The 22,534-nt window shown below is 36.5% G+C and overlaps 1 protein-coding gene across 3 annotated transcripts; it reads right to left on the bottom strand.

Moving 5' to 3' along the window:
- Positions 1–1,290: 1,290 nt before the first annotated feature.
- On the bottom strand, positions 1,291–21,819 carry LOC104604016 (wax ester synthase/diacylglycerol acyltransferase 11-like). 3 transcript variants are annotated; one of them, XM_088901180.1, is made up of 7 exons: positions 21,365–21,819; positions 9,042–9,623; positions 5,164–5,230; positions 2,500–2,609; positions 2,073–2,282; positions 1,817–1,931; positions 1,291–1,552 (listed from the first exon to the last, which is right to left on the bottom strand). In XM_088901180.1, exons 1-7 carry the CDS (start codon positions 21,629–21,631, stop codon positions 1,494–1,496), a joined length of 1,410 nt encoding a protein of 469 aa, XP_088757306.1. In that variant the 5' UTR covers positions 21,632–21,819; the 3' UTR covers positions 1,291–1,493. The 3 variants fall into 3 exon arrangements, with proteins under 3 accessions (XP_088757306.1, XP_010266525.1, XP_010266526.1); XM_010268223.2 differs by having other exon boundaries at positions 1,817–1,954; positions 21,365–21,811; XM_010268224.2 differs by having other exon boundaries at positions 1,817–1,954; positions 9,042–9,620; positions 21,365–21,804.
- Between the last annotated feature and the right edge of the window lie 715 nt (positions 21,820–22,534).

Here is a 22,534-nt window from a genome sequence, read left to right as displayed (position 1 = left end):
GGCTAATATGGTTTCAGGACTCAGTCAACACGTTTGACACGGACACCCTTATCAAACCTAATGCCTAATTGAAGGTTTAATAACTGATTAAGGAAGGCCTAGGCATCTAGGTATCAGATTTATGTACCTATGTTCATCTAATTAAGCAGCTCCATAGCTCTCTTATGGGGGCCTTAATAATCTTTAAATGATAAAAATATGGACAATCCCTCAAATAATAATAGTCAATTTAACTACATTTTGGGATCTAAAGCTAAACCTATGCCAAGTTACTTCTTTCCATCTCTTCCAGATCTTATACAAGTTGGTTTAATTAAAATGTGTGGGATTTAATTTGTATCAGTGTCTTTAATCCATAGTTGACCTGATCGACCGGACCAGTTATCCAACCACAAATTCCGGTTCAGGTCAAGCCAACATTTAACAACCAATTTTTGTGATTGGTTCAAAGTCCGACCACCTGGAAAAAAACTGTTATGAAGAGATGAACATTGTTCTTCACTATGAAAGCAAAAGTTTTCCTGTGGTTTTATCCAAAAACCAACCCTAGACCAATTTAGATGCATTCTTCCTTTCCTCTCTCTCAAAACCTAAGAAGCCCTTGATCACAAGGCTGTGGATTTTGTCATTCTATAATGTTACAAGACACATTCTAATTATAGTTACAATAGGAAACCCATAATTGGAGACAGCAGCTGGGTTGTGAAAGGAAATTATCGCATAACCAACAGTCTTAGCCCCAATCCATTGATTTCCCAAAAGAAGACATTACAATGGGTCCTGGATCTGTCATTCAATCTATTGACAGACCATATTATTACAAGGACTTCACCAGAAGAATGTCAGTACTGCAATGAAATAACCTATACCTTACCACCGATTGGTTTAAAATTAACTGTGATTGATATAGGACGATTATGTTTAGCTGTATAATTCACTCTAATTATGGTTTTGTTCTGTAGAGTAAAAGGTATCATCAGAGAACCTGGAGGCAGAGCTATTAGCTCTTTAGTTGTTCTGTTGATTCATTTGCTTCAGCTGGATCAGATGGCATTTTGATCTGGTAAATTCCCCAAGCATGGTTTCATGTTAGGCTAAGATACCAAGGCTGCATTTGGGCATCCCTTATTTTAAGGACTTAATCTCCTTTTTGCAGTTAAAATGCCCCTACGAACACAGAGTTTTTAACTGCAAAAAGGAGATAAGTCCTTAAAATAAGGAATGCCAAATGCAGCCTAAGCATGATCCAACACCGCGTGTCACTACTAAACTAATCTATCAATGATAAGGGAAAATAAGCCTGGAGCTGCAAGCACAATAATGAGCATGAAAACAGTGACTGTCACTTGGCCTGTTGAAGTACAAAGAGACATGTGCATGTGTAAATCTGTGGGTATATGTCTCAACGTCTTGACATGACAACATTTTTAATGAGCTTGAGAGATTCTTCAAGATCACCCAAGAGCCTCTGAGGATCAGGAATCACATCTTGATCAACAGCTAGAACAATGGTCATTTTGTCCATGTAACTTTGGAAATGAATGGTGAGGGCCTGCATATTTATTAACATTTAGGTATTAGATTTTAGTCAACATACAATCTTGAGATGGACAGTGTATTATTGAGGTCCAATACTAATTCTAAATTGCAATTGAGGTCCACAAAGTCAGAAAACTCAATCCCCAATGCTTACTTGAAATGGACAGTGTATTATTGAAACGCATAATGAACTAGTCCATCTCATACTAATAAACAGTTGATCAATACTTGATTGAATAAGGAAGGCACAAAAAGGTTCTTGAAGGAAAAGACTTACATGTGGGTGTCCATAAACACTGGGAGCAAGGTAAACAATTGGATGCCCACAAAAACTGATTTCTTCTACTGGCCCAACAACATTTGAGTAGGACATTGTTGTGTTTGACAGAATTCTGTGGCATAGAAGAGCAGCTGCCTATAACACGTGGAGAAAAAAATCATTGTTTATAAGATGCTAATAATGAATACATATGACATCCCTTTCTCCAAAAATCTCCCAGGAAAATTGAAGACAGGAATAGAGATGTTAATACCTTCTGGCCAATGGACTTGACGATTATTGTGGCACAAACGAATGTGAACATTGATTCAAGAGAGATCTTCTTTCGATCGATCGTGGCTTTTGCTTCGCGGACATAATCTAATGGATCATCATGTAAGGCAATCTTGAAGGGGAGGAGAACGTAGCCAAGCCAATTGCCCCACTTAGCTTCACTCTTGTTATCCATCATGTCAGCTAGAGCCTAGTTATTGAATATATCACAAAGATGTCTCTTTATTACAGGATTCAGATCCAGTTACCAGTTCAGTAGAACTATGGTTAGGAAACTCAATGCAGCAAGTGCACTAATGCAACAGACTTTAAATATGGTTCATATTTTTAATACTCAACAGAAGAAAATAGTCAAAAGTTGATGGTTCTTCCTTTGAAAGTTCATGTGAGAAGAAACATAGAGTTACCTGGATCCCTGTAGATGGTCTTATGTTAACAAGAAGAGCTGCTCTCAGGCGGATATGTTTTGGAAGATTATTTCTCTTCCTTGTTGCTTCCTCATCCATTTTACTCTCACCTGTTAGATGTAAGAATCTTCCAATGAGACTAAGAGCTAAAAAAACAATGTATAAGGCAAAATCTGATTCTGTTGAACCATTGGAATACTGGGTAGAGGGGAGAAGCACAGATATCAAATTCTGTTTTATAAAACTTGCACTTTCTAATATGTTTTGGCTGAAATACATGCAATTTTTTTTTAATTATTGCTTATGAAACTATCAATCCACAGAATCTACCAATGAACAATTTGGTACTTGCTTATTCACCCTTGACATATCAAGGGCAATGTAATGGCATCTCAAACTACGACCAAAAGAATTTAAAAAAAAAAAAAAATTGTCGGGCTAAGTATAAAAGGGGTATGTGATTTATTCAAAAGCTAATACTTAATAACCAACAAGAGGGCTCATTAGGTGCAGGGGTGCATTTAACCGTTGTAGTTGTGTCACATGGGAAGCCTAGTACCAAGTCAACAGCGTACAGACTACTGAAAGTGCCAACTAGCCTGCTGGTAAAGTCTTTGGCTTGTTGTAGCAGAGACCTGGGATTGAGTCCTTCCTTGTCAGGGACGGGGTTTGCGGATTTGGGGAGGGATACCCTTGTTGTGTAGCACATTACCGAAAAAAAGGAAGAGAAAGGAAAGAAAGCACAATAAAAAGGGCTGCAAACGGATTCAATTGCCCAAATTTGAATACAAATTTGATCTGTTTATAATTGGGTCCAATCAACCCCTTTGTCATCTGATATGGTCCAGTTTGATTTGATTTATATATATATATATATATATATATATATATAAGTTTTATATTTTATCTATATTGCTAAGGTTAGTTTGAATGTTGTGTTTTTACTAAATTTTCATATTTTCAAGTTATTTTTAATCATTTTGAGTTTAACTTATTTAAACCATTCAATTTTCAATTGCAATCCAAATTGCATACCCATGGATAACATCTAATGCAAATTCGAACATAAACAAATGCCACATTTAGATATACTATTTGATTTCATCCATTTGCAGTCCTATACTCCTATATTAAATGGTCCAACTGACCAACTTGATCAAAGTATCAAAATCATGTGCTTTAAAAAAAGGAATAAATGCACCTTGGTCAAAGTATCAAAAAAAACATTTCATATATAATTGTTTGAGTTTTGAACTTTTTTGCAACATTAGTTCATTACAAGCTCAACACCACCTTGGTCCTTAGACATAGAATTGCACAGACAACAAATATGTTCACCGCAAAACCTTGTATATAGTATTTTTAAACCTTGCATTTGCACTGTACATATTTGTATTTTCACTCTCCCCAAACTGAGCCTTAGGCCCGTTCACTTTTCGGTAAGTTATTTATTCAAGTAAATGTTTCCCAGGTAAGTGCATTTACCCATGTTCTTTTATTTTCTAGATAAATAAAATGGCCATTTTAGCCATAAAAATTTCAGTATTAAATGGCCATTTTTGTCCCATCTAAGTGTTGGCAAATTTCCCAATATGGAAAAGTTAATTTATCTACATAGGAGATGGGTGTCACTTACCCAAATAAGTGATACACAGGAAAATAAACTTTCCCTGGTCAACGTGAATCCCATTGACCAACTTTCCCACCTCTTAAAATCCCAAGACTTTACCAAGTCCTTGAATCTGCTTGAGTAACATTAACATTCCCCCCTAAGGTCGTGTTTGGTATCATTGCCACTTCAGGCTCAAACATTTAGAGATGTAATGGCATTTCATGTCAAAATGCTAACTTGATTGGTTGGTACTTATGCTGACTAGGCATTGAACAATTGTTTTCGGAAATATTGTGTTTAGTATTGGAATCATTACTTGAATATTTCGATGGTCAAATTTTAAAATAAATGTTTTCTGATGATTGGCTCCTAATTACACATATATTAACATTTGGATGCATATCTAATGGTTCTAGAAGCATAGAACCAATAAAAAAGAATCTTTGCTTTGGAGGTAGAATTTATGGGTATTTGATGGTCTATATCCATCTTTGCTGCTATGCTCGGTCATTTGACTGTTTTTTTTTTTTCAAATGGGTAGTTGACGCCCCCAATACCCCACGGTTTATGTTTCTTGGGAAAAAAAAGCATTTTATTACTGTTTTGACTCAAAACAGTCTCAACCAAACAGAAAATTCACATTAGAACTTAGGGTTCAGTTGCTTCGCGGGAATAGGGGTGTGGAATAGGAATCAGAATAGGCTAACTGTTTGGTTCGATGGATTCGGAATCCCATTCCCATTTCTGGTGGAATGGCATTCCCCATTCGAAGGAATGGCTATTCCCTCCCCCTTCTTTGGGAATGAAATTCCATTCTACCTTATTCCAATTTTCATTCCCTTCCTGTCTGAACCAAATAGACTACAGGTATATCATTCTGAATCCCACTCCAACTGTGAAGTGTGAACTAAACCGACACTTAAAATGCGTAGATGACGATGATGAGTACCACATTTACCTTCTGGCAAGAAGGGTTGCCTAAATTTATCAAAGCTATGGACACCAAAACGTCTGCATGAAATATAAAGATCAAAATGGAAAGAGGAACTGACCATATCTCCGGTTGAGATAGCGAGAAAGTCCTCCTTGTGTTACTCCTAGCACAACATCGTTTATGGTCTGCAAAGTTGATTCACAAATATGAGAAATTATAAACTTTTAAGAGGAAACAGAACTGAATAATTCCATGCATAGATAGGCAAGGAGAGAGGGATACACTATGACAATCATGGGCTATGAAGCTTCTTAACATGGATTGTATTTTGTAAGGTGTTTCTATTACCCAAAATAGATAAAAAATGGATACATCAGTTCAGCGTGGACCAACGACAATTTAACTGGCCCAAGCCCAGTAGCCCAGCCCAATAAGCCTAGGAGAGAGTAGACTGGGGCCAAATGTCCATTGTCACCCAAGACAGGTCCATAGGTATTGTCCTTGTATCTTAGGCTAAGTTTGGGAATGTTTGTTTTTAAGTGTTTATTCAAATAAGTATTTAACCACTTATTTTGGACCCGGATCACATTAAGAATCATTTATTTGTATTTGAGAAATAAATGTTTCTAAAAAAAAAACACTTATTCAAAAAGCCCAAATTCCTTTCTAATTTATCTTGATCCATCACATCATTTTGAAAATAACTATACTGCCCGAAATAAATGATTTTTCACCAAACACTCATGATCGCGTATTAGGATAATCCAACAATGACAACATTGTTTATTATCCATCCGGGTCCGGGTCCGGGTCCATGTGTTTTTACCCATCATGACCCGGTTAAAAATACTTGCTCGGGTCAACATTCAATCGGACATTTAAATGATTTGATCTGTTTGAAACGCCGCCCATGTGAGCCTGTATGGTTGTATTACAGGAACTTTGTTTACCTAAAACAAAAAAAAGTTACACGAACTTTATTTCAGTGTCTTGAAGATACGTTAGTTAAAGCTTTGACAGACTACCCAGAGCGGCTCTATCCTTCCCCAACCAATTGAATTGAGCTTGTATTACACGAACTTTATAAGGATGTTGATGATAATCAAATTTCAAATGACTATTAAAATGTTGACCCATCTTACCTGTTGAACAGGTTACCAACTTACTGTTTTTATTTTATTTAGAGGTGTAAATGGGTCCGGTCTGATTCAAGAGAGGAAGCATTACTCCCCAACCAATTATTAATCAATTGAATCAATTCAGTGTGACAGACCCACAACCATCTCATTTATTAATCGGGACCATTATGTCGGACCCAATTCGATCTTATTATAGTTGAGATGTATAATTACCTATGATAATAACAATTTAAATTTTATTTTTCATAATATAATTTTTAAAAAATGATTATATTGATAAAGTAAGTATTTTTAATTAAAATTATTTATATGCAATTTATAAAATTTATCCTTTTAAATAAAAATTATAAGAAAACCAACAAAAAAAAATGTTAAGGCCATGGAGTATAGTGTAGGACAATCAAGAAACAATAAGATGGATGAGTGAAAAAATTAGAAAATGTATACTTAGGAATGAAGTCATCTGCAATAATTCATGAGTAGCTCTGATAGGTGATAAAATGAGAGAAGGCAAATTAAGGTGGTTTGGTCATGTACATAGAAAACCACCACTAACGTCAAATAGAAGAGGTGATTTGTTATAAATTGAAGGAACTAAAAGAGACCAGGGTAGAGATGGCAGTTTTCCCTATCCCCACTAAGTACTTGGCTTTGGGTTGGGGATGGGGATGGGGATGGATAGTGACACTTGACCAAGGATGGGGAGTGAGTTTCATTCCCCGCCCCACCCCCAACCTTTATTTCCCTATCCCCACTAAGTACTTGGCTTTGGGTTGGGGATGGGGATGGGGATTGATAGTGACAATTGACCAAGGATGGGGAGTGAGTTCCATTCCCCGCCCCACCCCAATCTTTATTATATATATTAAATATATACATTATGATATTATTTATATCATATATATATCAAAATATAATTAAAATAATTTTATATTTAAAAAACCCTTATTAAAATCCCTCATTCTAAGTATATCTATTTTCTAAAAAAAAGCTTTTAATTTAAAATTTTTGAGGATTCAGATCCCCAATGGGGAATCCATCTTTGGCAAGGATAAGGGATGGAAGGTCATTTTTATCCCCAACAGGGCTTATGGTCGTGGATGGGGAGTATTGACCCAACCCCATACTTGCCCCATTGCCATTCCTAACCCGGGGTAGACCAAAAAGGACATGTGTAGTAGTAAAAAATAATTTAGGCAATATGACTTTAAATAAAATAGATTGGCAAAACGAGACCGGATCTGCTCCTCACAACTGACGCCTCACCAGTGCCTCACACGCACATCCTACATGCATTGGAAACATCTACCAAACTTATTAATAAATATTCACAGGAGATGTTCCCAATACATGGTGGATGTGTGTGTAAGGCGCCCATTTATGAGGAGGAGATCCTGTGGGCAAAACAGGATTCAAGTAGTCAACTCCATATAGTTGGGGGATAAGGCATGGATAATGATGATGATGATGACAAAAGAACCAAAAGACCTTTAGGCTGCATTTATTTGTAGTGTAAATGTAAATTGATGTAAAACTCCACCACCAATTCGCATTTATTTGCATTTGTTTTCGGTGTAAATATAGACACCGGTGTAAAATTCCACCCTGGTCCATATTTTCACACACCCCATCAGTTGAGTTTTACATAGACAATCAATATAAATACACTACTTCAATTTTATTGATGTGTTATTTACATCGATTATCACACTTTAAAAATGTTCCAACGGTTTACTAATATTAAACCTATCAGCATTGAAAGTACATCGAAAACAAATGCAGCCTTATATATTATTAATTATATAATCGATTAGGTGTAAAACAATTCAGAACAACAAGAACCAATTCTAACCTAATTATTACTCAGGACAAAACCACATAACCAGAACCAACATAACCAATTCAATTGGCTCAGTTCTGTCAAATAGACCCAACCACTGACAGCCCTAATTTTATTCAACTTTTCTATAGAAGACATCCAGGTTGATCCATGTTCGAGGTGGGACTGCATCAATACATCTAGGCTGTGATTCACGGCTTTAGTTAAAGAGTACTCCAATGCAGGGTTTGAAAATCGGACCAGACTGGATGGTCGGACCAATTGTCCCAAGAAATTGTTAGGTAACCAATTCTGTTTCACCTAAAACTGGTCAGGAACTGATCCGACCAATTGACCCAAACAATCAAATTGTCGACCTGGATAATGATTTTTGACCGCTTTTTTATTTTATTTATGCTTTAAGTCAAAATGGGCTATCCCTATCCATTCAAACTGAACAGTCAGATCGTTCGATGCTTGAACTGGTCCTCAAACGGTCTCATGTCCGATCCAATTTTAAAAACCTTGCTTGAATGGGAATAGCTAATTTTTGGCGTTACAGTCATTTCAAATCAATACATAAAAGTAAAACCAATATTTTCGAACCACTGTTGACCCGGACGGTTAGACCATTTGGCTCAGGAACCGCCTAGGCAACCAATTCCGTTTTACCACAAACCCAGAATCTGGTCAAAAACCGTTGAAAAAGTCAACAAACCATTGATCCAGGCGCCCGAACCATCAATCCGTCAACCCATTCAACAGTTTTGACCGCTTTTTTATTTTTTAATTATTTTTAATTTTATTGTCAAAATGGATCATCCATTCGAACCGGACAGTTGGACCATCGACCCAGAAATCAGTGGCCAGAACGGTTCCGTTTCCGAATCATTTTTTAAAACACAGGGGCGGAGCCAAGAGGTGTAAAGGCTGAGAGCTTGAGAAGTGAGGCGGTGGCCCCAGCCAAATGAAGAATCGTGGCTCCGTCCCTCCCAGCAAACAATTAACAATGCTCAGCTCAGGTGAGTGCTGGCTTACCATTTTCAACTCATTCTTCACTAACTTGATATCATCAAGACTCACAGTCCGATGCACGAATCGCTTGCGAGTGAATCCCACGCCGCGTCCACCTTTAAGAGGCGTATCCGTGTCTTTGATAAACACCGACGTCGCCAAGAACTTGAAGATATCCACCGTCGAATTCCAGAGCAAGTGCAAAACAGCCAATACCGAAGAGAGGACCCACAGGAACCACGAGCCGGAGGTCCCTGTAGCCGCTCTTTTCTGTACCGGAATCGTCGGCAATGCTCCTCCATCGGAGCTCTTACGGGTGCACGCAAGCAGCAGAGATATGAGGGACATGCCATCGCCAAGGGAGTGGTGGATCCGAAAAACGCCCACTGCCTCCGCCTCGGAGGTTTTCACGTTGAGGAGATGGAGTTCCCAAAGCGGCTTTGACATGTCGATAGCAGTTCTGGTAAGATCGGAGACATAATCTTCTAGGAACTGGTCGAGCGACTCCATGTTTGGGTCCAGCTCTGGAACGATAACGTGGTTGTCCAGATCCACCTTGGTTCGAACCCAATTCATCTCCCCACTTTTGCCCTCGCTGGCCACCTGCTTTTTTTTTTCAAGAAATAACGTAACTAATTAAGCATGCTTCAATTTTTTTTTTTTCAGATTTGCTAAAAGAAACTTTTTTTTTTTTCTCTGGGGGGCTTCTGTTTGTAAGCTTAGTGAGTCAAAAATAGCCACTCTCCAAATTCAATCATGTCCAGACTTCAGAGTTTACATAATGGAACTAGTAAGGTGGTGGTTACGATTGCCAAAACAGTTCTATCGGACATTTATGACTTATGACATATGAGCAAATTAGGGGCCCTCTCTCACCGACTATAGCGGGGGATAACATTAGAATAGTTGAAATCTTCCGACATAATTGACTTTGTTCCACTCATAATCAGATTTTATTTTTAGAGAAATAACATAATTTTCTGTCAATAATACGTAAAATTTGGTAAAATATCTCGTCCTTCTGCGTGTGTTGTTTTCATCCGATTATTTATGGAGTCTTACGCTAATCACTTTACTTCTTAATCCATGCAATAATAGTGTAAGCACGCTATGCACTTACTTGCGTGCAATTGGGTATATGGTATATATTTAGATTTAACTTTATGACCTACAACAAAAATATAAGTAAATATCTATTATATATAATTTATAATTTTTTATTTTCTTTAATTCTCTCTCATCAAATCTTATATTTAAGATATTATCCTTATTGCTTAAAAATGGTTTTAAGGTATTTCAAATTTTCTGACAACTGATAAAATTCTCCCCAGTGTTCGTTAATGTTCTATTACAATCCGTTTACATGTAACATCACATTATGCACAGAATTTTTTTATATCCCAATATTACCTTTCTGTGGTTGATTTTACCCTTTATTATTCATCAAAACTTCAGGATATTGGTTGGATATTTTTTTGCCGCTCTTTCTTCCCCCAAATATTTTTTTTTTCTCTTAATTTCTACCGCACCATCATAGTTACTTTAAAGCTTCACTACTTTTATTTCTTGTCTCGTCGGAATCCTTCTTGGTCTCAATTTGGATTAAAGTGCCTAAACCCAACCCAACATTATTCAAACCAAAGCTCAATCTAACCATGTGCACATGCACACACATATATATAATGCATACATCATACATGTATACATATATTTATATTAAAACGTAGTGTGGATTGATCGACCAATTCGAGTGTGCTCCCAATCCAAATACATGAACTTTCAGTGCAGGTTGGGTTTAGGTTGGACATTACAAGCTTGAACTTGGAGATGTAAAGTGGGTCATTCCGAGCTGGCACGGCAAAGTCCATGGGTGGCCCGCGGGCCATCATGGGTCGTGCCACCATCCCTGGTGAAAATTTTGGAGGATGGCCTAGCACGGCCCACGGCCTAGGCCTGTGCGGGCCCATGCCGTGCCGCAGGCCAGGCTGGCCCGTGGGCCGACCCTTGGGCCCAGTCGGGTCGTGCATCGGGCCAAAGTTATTTATTTAAAAAAAATTGTTAAAAAACTTAAAATTTTAATTTTATTTGAATTTTGTGTATAAAATTGCTTGTATATACAATAATTAAATAAATTAGTATAATAAAAGTAAAAAATATATTTATTTTATTAATATATTAATAATATTAGGTATGTCTCTAATATGTAAATAAGAATTGTTTTTACTGAAAATGAAATGAAATGCATAATGTAAAATCAACTAAAAATGAAATTGTTTTCCTATTTGATAGTGGGTCAACAATTCATTTTTTAGGTCAAATGTGCCAACTTTCATTATAATAATTAAATAATAAAAATTAAAAAATATTGATAGTGGGTCAACTTTCATTTTTTAGGTCAAATGTGCCAATTCATTTTTTAGGACACATGACACATCTACAATATTGTATATTCATCATATTAAACAAAAATAAGTATAAGGATTGTTTTATACATATAGAAATATAAAAATTTGTGAAAAAATCTAACACATCTATATCTATCTATACTACTATTAAAATTATGAACAAGCTTGTGAAATTTCTTTTACTAAAATACCCCTATTTTTAAGTTTAATCCCTCTTAAAAATTAAGATCATGACTATTAATTTTCACTTCATTCAATTCCCTCATACAATGTGCTATATTTAGAGTATTTGACCCACATTATTAATCATTTAAGCTTATATTTAAGGTGTTTTTTCACCAATAAATTCTAGTAATTAGATTATTATCAATACTTTTTAAAAAATATAAAAACCATGTTTTCTTAATTGACCTAAAAATGAAAATGTTCTTCTAATCATGCGGTGGTTAAGTAGTGGTGTACAATTAGTCAAGGACCTAACGGGTTATTTGGTTTGACCATTTTCTCCAACCAAACTAACTGACCCTAACTAAATTCAATTTGGTTTGGTTCGATTTTGAGTTTAGTTGGAACCTAATTCCACATAAATATGGTAAGCATTTAACAATTAATGAACAATTACTAAGTGTTCTTAATTAAAAGTTAGAAGGGCCCAAAGCCCATTGCTAATGGGGAATTGCCAAATTGACCATTATTCACAAAAAATTAATGAACGAGTAATAATTAGTTTTGATTTTAATTAACAATTATTAATTAAAAGTTAGAATTGACCCAACGCCCAATAGGGAATTGCCAAATTGGTCATTGGACAATATAATAATTAATATGTATAAAGTATTAAATAGAACATTAAATATTTAATATACTTAATTAAATAAAACACTAGTTCAATTTTCAGTTAGGTTCGGTTGAAAACCTCAGCCCAACCGATACCCGAATTAACTAAACCAAACTAGTTTATTTGGTTTGATTTTCAGATTATCATTCGAATTTGAACACCCCTATGGTTAAGCCATTGGATCATCTAGGTTAAATAAGTCAACCTATGATGTCATAATCAAATAATAAAACTTAAAAAAAATAAAGTACAAAAAAATTATCAAAATAACACATCTCTAATATTATAAATATTCATTATATTAAACAATAAATAAATAAATATAATAAATAATAATTATTTTTATACATAAAAATATAAAAAATTGGGCATATAGTAATGTCATCATCATCAAATTGCCAATACAATATATGTGTACATTTTTTTGATACGTTTATGTGTAGGACCACTCATTACGACTGACACCTTACATATGGTTAACAATCATTAAACAAGTATTGCTTGTGTGGAGCAAAATGATTGGTCTCCACAGAGGCACAGACCGTAAAGAAACTATCAGTTCAGCTAAGCCATTCTTGTCTGCATGGCTGAAATGCAACCGTTTAACTAACTTTTGAGGTAAGACCTATATAGATAAACTTTAAGTTATGTTTGGTGAAAATTTCAGATAATCCAAATTGACCGTTAATCAATTATTTACTTTGAGTTGTATACATCAGTCTCGGCTCCATTTTAGTGGCTGATTAGAGAATATTACGGACAAGGATAAAATCGAATTCGGATCGACACCCCGACGAGCACGCCCCACAGTCCATCCCAGCCATCTATTGAAAATATCTCCCATTACAAGTACAAGAGATACTTCAAAGCGCAATGATATAGTACATGTGGGGCACTAATCTGATCTGGATAAAATCATCAAGAGATTTTTAGATTTCTTAGAAATACCTATTGATAGATACTGATATAGAAAAGTTTTTTTTTTTTTTGATAAGTCTGATATAGAAAAATTTTTAGCTGAGACCAAATCAGTCACTCACAAGATTGCCCCCCACAATGTCCCATAGCACATTCAGGCCGTGTATTGAGAACATTTCCCAATGGTAATTCCAGAAATGATGATGTCACCATTGGGAGATGTTTCCAATATATGGCGGGGATGTGCTGTGTGATGTTGTGGACGGCAATATTGTGGGGAAAAGATTTACACTTTTTTTAGCTGTATTTGTCAAAAAAAAATAGATTTAAGGAACTGGATAAATTTATTAAACTACCCTTATTATTTAACTAATTGATTGAATATATCCTTACTATTTGACTATTGTCTAAGGCTATTCTTACTGTTTCAGAAAATTACTAATTACCGTTAAATATTGAAGAAAAGCTGAAATGTTTGTTTTTCCCTTAAGTTTAATTTACACGTGAGAATAGAGATGGAGCACCATCGCCTTTGCCTATGACATTTATCACTGCAATTTTCGGATGAGTGCGATGGTGAGAAGAAAAAGCCAACAAAGAAGGCAAGGTTCCCAAAATCGACGGAGAGAGGTTGGAGATCTCCGAGTAGTTCCGAAAGGTTCGAATATCTTAAATCTGAGAGATAGATACTCAGAACTGGGCATCTACATCGCAACCCAAAAGACTGAAGAGGACGTCAACGACCAGATGAGATTTTCGTAGCGATGAAGCTTCCTTTCTGCAGAAAGAGGGGCAAAGTTGACGAAGAAGAAAGAAGAAGAATAAGGAAATAAAAATCGGGCTTCTTTTCTCTTTCTTCTATGGCCAACGCCAAAGAGATTTCCATCTCTCCCTCTCTCTTGCTCCACCGTCCACCAGTGGCGCACATTGCCTCCCTCTCTCAGCCTGTAATCTCTCTCTCCACAAACTTTAAAAGCTCACTCTCTTTCTCTCTCCACAAAGTTTAAAAGCAAAAGAAATCAAACCCCAAGCATATCTCAAACTCTCTCGACATTTTTACTCTTGAAGTTATTGAAATGGCCATTAGATTGAACTTTTTCAATTAGGTGAAGGGTGAGTAAGTGAATGAATTTTGATGGGTTTGTTTTGCTGAGAGAATCGATTATAGATGAGGATCTGTTGATCGTATCAGGTTCTGTTTTGGTAGCACTAACAATCATTGGAGAGTCAAAAGGTGTCATCATTGGGGAATCAAAGGAAATATATGTTCTTGGCTATCAGTAGATAGGGATTTTAAAGTTTGGAATACAACAAATCTTTTGATAGGCCACTTTTATTTTTCTTTTTAATTTTTTTTGGTTAATATCCTACTAACAAATTGTGTATAAAAAGTATACAAGTGTTTTCCCATGGGGCGTTGATGTAATTTCAATTTGATATTAATATAATCATTACTTTACCTGTTAAACGGAATGCATCAAAACAGTTTCCTATCACATTTTGATAAATGGGGCTCCCTCCAGAAGTTTCACCCCTTTTAGAGGTATAAGACAGTGTGATCCTCTTTTCCCTTACATTTTCGTCTTGAGGCGTTAACTAGAAAACTAGGAAAAGAAGCGGAGACTAATATAAACCCTACTGGGTGTAGAGCTGTTAAGGGTTGCCCTAAAATTCCTATTCTCCAATTTGTAATGATTGTATTATTTTTGCTGAACTCACAATTACTACAGGCCTGAGGATTAAAGAAATTCTTTCCAAGTTTTCTAGGGCTTCGGGTCAAAGCCCAAATTTCAACAATTCAACTTTCTAAGAATATTCCTAATAGATTTCAGAAAATAATTGCTCGAATTCTAAAGATCCCCATTTAGCCTGAATCAAATTTTTATTTAGGAGCTCCAATTATTATCTCAAGGGTCACAAGAAACACCTTTTGATTTGTGAATGACATTGTGAGTAAAAGACTAGTTGGATGGAAAAAAGATGCCATATCCTTTGCTAAGAGGCTTACCCTTCTAAATTTTGCAACCTCTATGATGCCTCAATTCATTATGAGGTCCTTTAGGCTCCCCAACAATAATATTGAGGAGAATGAAAAAGCCCAAAGAAATTTTCTTTGGAATAACTCAAGGGGTAAAAAGCCTTTTCATTTAATGAATCGGAGAAGAATTTGTACTCCTAAAAACTGGGGTGGCTTAGGGTTAAGGAATCTTAGGTGGTTTAGTGAAGCAAGCCTTGCTAAGCTAGGTTGGAAGATTATTACTGAAGGAGATAATTTGTAGGTGAAAATTGTTAGAGGGAAATATTTAAATAAGGAAAATTTGTGGGAAGCTAAGAAAAAGAATGGATCCTCTTGGGCTTGGAGAGACATTTTTAGTGCCAGTGAGCTTCTAAAATTGGGTCTCAAATGGGCTGTTGGTAACGGGGACTCTATCAAGTTTTGGACAGATAACTTGGTTAGAGGATTCACCTTATTAGATTATAGAAACCCTTCTCAGGATTCTCTTGAAAATGATCTTGTAAGTGGTTTTATTGATAAAGAAAGAGGAGTGTGGAAGGAGAATAAGATTCGAAGTGTGGTCCCTCTTCAAATTTGGAATAAAATCAAATCGATTTTTATTCCTATGGACAATAAGGAGGATAATACAGTGTGGTAATTGAACCCGAGTGGGAACTTCTCCTTGAAATTGTCTTACAAGTTAAAATGTGGAGTGAGTTGTCCTCATGCTAACCCCCTGAATTGGAACTCACTAGTTTGGAACCTTAAAAGTCCTCCAAAAATAAATGTGTTTATGTATCTCTCCTTAAATAACAGACTTCCAGCAAAGGAATTCCTTAGAAGGAGAGGTCTCAACATTGATGGTGATTGTAGTTGGTGTGGTTCCACGGAAAACATCCATCATATTTTCTTTAATTGCCCAATCTCTAAACAAATTTGGGAAATGTCAATACCAACATTGCTAGCTCAGATGGGGCTAGTCTGAATTTGGAAAAGTGGTGGACTGAAATCCATAATAAAGATGGGGTTGAGTAGACTCGTATATAAGAAAAATGTGCCTTCATCCTTTGGTTTATTTCGAAGAATAGGAATCAAAAAACCTTCAACTATAAGGATGACCCCCCTCAAATTATTATCGGCAAAGCCTTTAAATCTCTTAATGAGTTTTGGTTCGTTAACGGGGAACCAGATAATAGAAAAGATGTTAAGAAAATAAATAGTATTTCCTAGGCTCCCCCGAATCTGGGTGAAATTAAAATTAACTTCGATGCATCTTGCACTAGAAATGGCTCTTGTATTGTTGCAACTATTGCAAAAAACCATTTAGGCAAGGTTTTGGATTATAAAGCTTATAACTTGGGTTATTCTTCTATTAATGTATTAGAGGCATGGGCAGCATGGGAAGCTCATAATTTGGCTACGAACTTCACCGAGTTCTCAACCACTATTGAAGGGGGATTCTAACCTAGTTATAAAATGTCTCATAGTTCTGATCCCTCCTTGGAATCTCAGGAATGTAATCTCAAGCTACTGGTAGATGAAGGAAAAGATGGAACATAGAATTTGCTACAGGCACGTATATCGGGAGGCAAATCAAGCGATGGACTGGCTGACAAGCAAGGCTCATTCTTTGTCTAGTGGTGTCATTTCTCTCAATCTCTGTTCCCTTCCTAGTGATTTAGCTTCTATTTGTTTTGGTGATTTTGTAGGGTGTGCTACCCCCGTCTTGTGTAGCACCTTTTGTTTCTATAAAAGAAAAAAGTTCATTCACCATCAAAGTTCGCTCAACCTTCGCTTGATTGTTGTATTCATTGTCATGTTTAAGACATCCACTCATACCCTCCAGATAAAACTTTTGCTATTATAGAAATTAGACTGAGACGAAGACCCGGAGATGGAGGCGGAGCGGTTTTAGGAATGACATTTTAGGAACAAAGGTCAAAGGGTATTTTTAGGAACAGAGGTGAAAAGGGTATTTTAGAAATTTTTGACAAATATATCAATCAAGTGATGTCACATGTAACGGAAAGTTAACGGATGCATAAGGGTAAAGCTAGTCAATTGTTTGAAAGTAGTGGTAGGGTATACTTAGTCAATCAACTAAACCATAAGGGTAATTTAAGAAATTTACCCTTAAGAATTCATACTTACGTTACTTGAGTCTCCTCTAGAAACTGTTATTTCAAAAAAAAGAAAATAAAAACTATTTTCTTTTAAAAAAATAAATTAATATCATTTTCTCTCTCCCCATCTTGCATGTGCAAATGTCCAAGTCATTTGATTAATATACCATGCCATGGTGTCTTTTCCATTGAATGAGAAAAGATGTTTTTGGTGCAATACAGTTTTAAAACTGACATTATTTAGGCTGCATTTATAGGGATGGCAATTTTTCCCATCCCAGACGGGGACCCGACTTTCCCAACCTCATCAAATCGGGGATGGGGATTGAGGTCCCCGCCCCACCCCAACCCAACCCCGATTATATATATATATATATATCAAAACATATTTAAAACATTATTTATAATTTAAATTTTTATTTATTTTAAATAAATTCATTTTTCAAAAAAATACTATTATCTAAAAAAGTTTAGGGATTTGTGTCCCTACAAGGAACCTATCCCCGTTAGGAATCGGAGGATGGAAGATGATGGCGACTGGAGGAGAATGCTAGAGAAGAAGATGGCGAACTGTTATTTTCTTCTCTAGAGTTGTCTAAGATCCTATCTCAAATTGCAGTGTTGTCTACTGAAAAAACCTAGGGTTCGAATTCAAGTAAAGTGAAATTAGGGTTTTCCTCTTCTTTCTTAATGATTAAGAAAACCTCCTAATCATATCAGGAGTTGCCCTTATCCAAATCTGTATTTGGATTAGGATTCTTCTTAATCTTATCTGCAGATTAGATTAGCTTTAGACTCAACCTAATCTCAGATCTGCCCCCTTAATTGACTGATCAAATCAGCACAGATCGAAATGGGCTTTAGGTCCATTAAGTAATAAGTGCTCAATAGCCTTCGAAACTGCTATCCAGTTAGGCATTTTTGTATGGCATGGGACCCAAGCATTGATCTACACACCAGCCACATGGGTTCGGCCCAGCCTCTGTTACAAGGCCTAGCCGAATTCACTGGGAAGCCTAGGGACTCTGGGCAGATGCAAGATTAGCCCATCAGGTATTATCCTAAATGGCCTTATACTTAACCTCTCAGCCCATAATGATTAAGCACTACCCGACAAAAGAGGACCTCTCCCTCGGCTGCAAGGAACAATGTTGCACTCTCTATTTACATGGATTCCGGGAATTAAAACCATTTGCAAACATTTTGAAACCGTATATATCTATATATCTTATATATAAATTTTGCAAAACAAAATTCCAACGATTGAAATCAACTGCCAGCAGCTTGGTTTCCATCAGTGAGAGTGCATCCCCGATCATTACCTTTGTCCGACAAAGGGGTTGATCCCGTCACTATGATCACCCACTCTGATGAATTCACAGATTGTCCCAACATACCCAGGTTTTAACCCCCGCTAAGGATCTCACTGATTAGCATATCAAAGACAGTCCGATCCAACACCTAGTGCAGTACCATAATCGGGTATAGGGGTCAGGTGAAAAGGGTATTTTAGAAATGACATTTTAGAAACAAAGGTCAAAGGGTATTTTTAAGAATAGAGGTGAAAATGGTATTTTAGAAAATTTTGGCAAATATATCAATCAAGTGATGTCACATGTAACGGAAAGTTAACGGATGCATAAGGGTAAATCTAGTCAATTGTTTGAAAGTAGTGGTAGGGTATAGTTAGCCAGTTAACTAAACCATAAGGGTAATTTAAGAAATTTACCCTTAAGAATTCATAATTACGTTACTTGAGTCTCCTCTATAAACTGTTATTTCAAAAAAAAGAAAGAAAATAAAAACTATTTTCTTTTAAAAAAATATATTAATATCATTTTCTCTCTCCCCATCTTGCATGTGCAAATGTCCAAGTCATTTGATTAATATACCATGCCATGGTGTCTTTTCCATTGAATGAGAAAAGATGTTTTTGGTGCAATAAAGTTTTAAAATTGATGCATTTATAGGGATGGCAATTTTTTCCATCCCGAACGGGGACCCGACTTTCCCAACCCCATTAAATCGGGGATGGGGATTGAGGTCCCCGCCCCACCCCACTCCACCCCACCCCAACCCCGATTTTATATATATATATATATATATATATATCAAAACATATTTAAAATATTATTTATAATTTAAAAATTTTATTTATTTTAAATAAATTCATTTTTCAAAAAAAAAATACTATTATCTAAAAAAATTTAGGGATTTGTGTCGCTACAAAGAACCTATCCCCGTTAGGAATCGGAGGATGGAGGTCCAGTTTTATCTACGATGGGGATCGAGGATGAGAATAAGGTTAATTTCAGAATCGGGGGCGGGGACGAAGAATATGATCCGATCGTGAACCCCCCCCCTCCCCCCGCCCCACTGCACTCCACCCCACCCCAACCCCGATTTTATATATATATATCAAAACATATTTAAAATATTATTTATAATTTAAAAATTTTATTTATTTTAAATAAATTCATTTTTCAAAAAAAATACTATTATCTAAAAGAATTTAGGGATTTGTATCGCTACAAAGAACCTATCCCCGTTAGGAATCGGAGAATGGAGGTCCAGTTTTATCTACGATGGGGATCGAGGATGAGAATAAGGTTAATTTCAGAATCGGGGGCGGGGACGAAGAATATGATACGGCCGTGAACCCCCGCCCCTTTGCCATTCCTATGCATTTGAATGTGGTGTAAAAGTAAAAAAACTAAAAGCATACCAGTGAAATTGTACACCCACAAATATGGACCAAAGCATTTAATTATACTGATTTAATATTTACACTACAAATAGTTTTTCAAAATTTTGGGAAAAATAACAAAATGTGGGGTTAGGTAGGTTAGGTTTTGCAGTAACCTAACCTATTTATTAGAAGAAATCTTCTTCATTAAAAAAGTGTATTTTTCATTAAAAAATCGATATTAATTCATTCCTTTTTAATTTATAAAAATAAATTTTCTCAAATCCCAACTGTGTATCTGGACCCAGATGGGGTATTTTGATATTTATGAAATTTGTGATGTCATTGATGGGAAGCTGTTGAACGTTGATGCCTTTGGAATATAGAGATTTGCATTTTTCTCGAAAGGCAAAGTGGCAAACCGGGAAAGTGTCCCCAAAATTGACACAAGAAAAACAATTTGGCAAAACGAGATCCACAGAAACGGCTTGCAGAAATCGTTGGATTAATGGATTGGGGACTAGAGCTGTATTTATTGTTTTTATTACCAAAAAAGACCAGAAGTCCACAACTCAACTGTGTTGTGGCTTGGCTATACTGTGGTTTCTGAGACCCCATCAGTTTCGACGGGAAAATGTTTGGAGAAAATCCGTCGTTTTTTTGTGTGAATCGCGAGGGCCAACTATCGGATAGGTATTGCGGACGGTCGTACTGCAAGTGATTCCCCATCACCCTTTTATTATATATTTATTGATTCTGATCTCTGAACTGAATTACTGAAGTCGCCTAAGAGACACGTTTTAACATTTAGGAAACTTGGAGCCATGGCAGACGATGGAAAGGAAAGTTGCAGAAACCAGAAGACATGTAAGAAAAACAAGTAACAAGAACAAGACGGTGAAAAAGAAAAAGTTGTTATTCCAGTCTTCAATGGAAGCATCTCCTTTGCTCATTTTTCTGGTTAACCAGGGATTTCTTTGACAAAGTCCGCATCCAAGTATAAAAGAAAAGAAAATCACAGGCTGCCTAGTTTGATGCTTTTTTCCATTAGTTTGATTGGCAGGCTGCCTAGTTTGATGCTTTTTTCCATTAGTTTGATTGGTCACTACTCTCTACTGCCAGCTACCAAGTGCCAACCCCAAATAAATGGAGGACGGCTACATTTCTTTTTTTTTTTTTTTTTGGGAGGACTGTAGTAAATTATTTTATCTATAATGTACCATCAATTGATTCAAGCAAAAGATTAGAGAAATTGAAAAAAGAAAATGGAAGATGATAAAAGAAAACGGAATTCCAATCCAAAGTCCGAACGAAGGAAGGCGGAGAGTGTTTGATTAATTTGTCATAAGAAGAAAGAAGAGCAAGTTTACAGAGAGCGTACCTGAATACTGGAGAAACGAGGGTGCTTCAGCAGGGTAGTCTCCAAACCAGCCTTGATAACGTCGGGATCAATTTTTGTCTTGCAGCCCATGATCGCAATGATGTAGCAGTTAAAGTTAGGCTCGCGAAAAATACGGGCGGCTGGACTTAGCGGTTGCTCGTCCGTTGTCTCGCCGTACGACATCTCTGTTCCTCCTCCTCCTGTTTTCTGTGTGACAATAGCTTTTAATGCTACCCTTCTTGATCTGATCCCTCCGCACAAATCCATGGCTTTGAGATGGGTAAAGTAATGGAACCGGAAGACTGCCGGAGGCCTCAAAACTTCACTCGATTCTGTTTTCCCCTGTGGCGCAAAGGCGCAAAGGCGCAAAGCTAACAAGCACAGAGAGAGACCGACCGAGCACCGCTCGTATAGGGTTGAGCTTGCAAAAATGCCCTCCAAACGTGCAATAATCAAGTGGATGCCACTCCTTTGTCAGTTTGTCTTCTTTTGGGCATAGAGAAAGGCACAGCCGCACGGCTGCATTGAAGGAGAGGGTTAATATCCGTATTTGTCCGTTTCTTTTTTTCTTGTCAGATAGTTAAATGGATAACTGGATATCGAGCTTGGTATAGTGGGGATTAACCGATTAACTTCAAACTCGACCGGGAGTGCAACTTGGGTCCACTTCATCCGTCTTGGGACCGACCGGTTCAGGCCAAATTTCGAGAGTTGAGATCTTCTATCAACAAAATACGTTCCAAACTTTTTATCTTCTATCAACTTGATTCAATACCACACATCTCACCATGAGACTGGAAATCCATCAAGATCCATAAAAGTAAGATCCGCATGTGTGGTGTAAGATCATTATGGTAGATGGTTATTAGTTAGAACGTGTTTCGTTGGTAGACTCAAATTCGGATGGGCTCCCAAATAGCACACCCCACTGTCCATCCCCTCATGTTTCATGCTTTGGAACATGATCCATTATTGGAATTTTAATAAGAATATAATTCTATTTGAACTTGAGTGTAACCATATAGGTGTAAATAATATGAAGTTTAGGGCTAATATATATATTAGTTTATATTCTTAAATTTTAAGTCAAATAAGTTTTAAATGGTTAGTTAAACCCAACTTAGTGGCGGGGCTAAGTCGAACAATTTGATTAGAGCCCCGAGGTTCACA

Source organism: Nelumbo nucifera, chromosome 3 (genome assembly GCF_055504915.1).
Source record: "Nelumbo nucifera cultivar China Antique chromosome 3, China Antique-T2T, whole genome shotgun sequence".
NCBI classification, from domain to species: domain Eukaryota; kingdom Viridiplantae; phylum Streptophyta; class Magnoliopsida; order Proteales; family Nelumbonaceae; genus Nelumbo; species Nelumbo nucifera.
The sequence above is the reverse complement of the archived record's forward strand: the minus strand, read 5'-3'. Positions and strand labels throughout refer to the sequence as shown.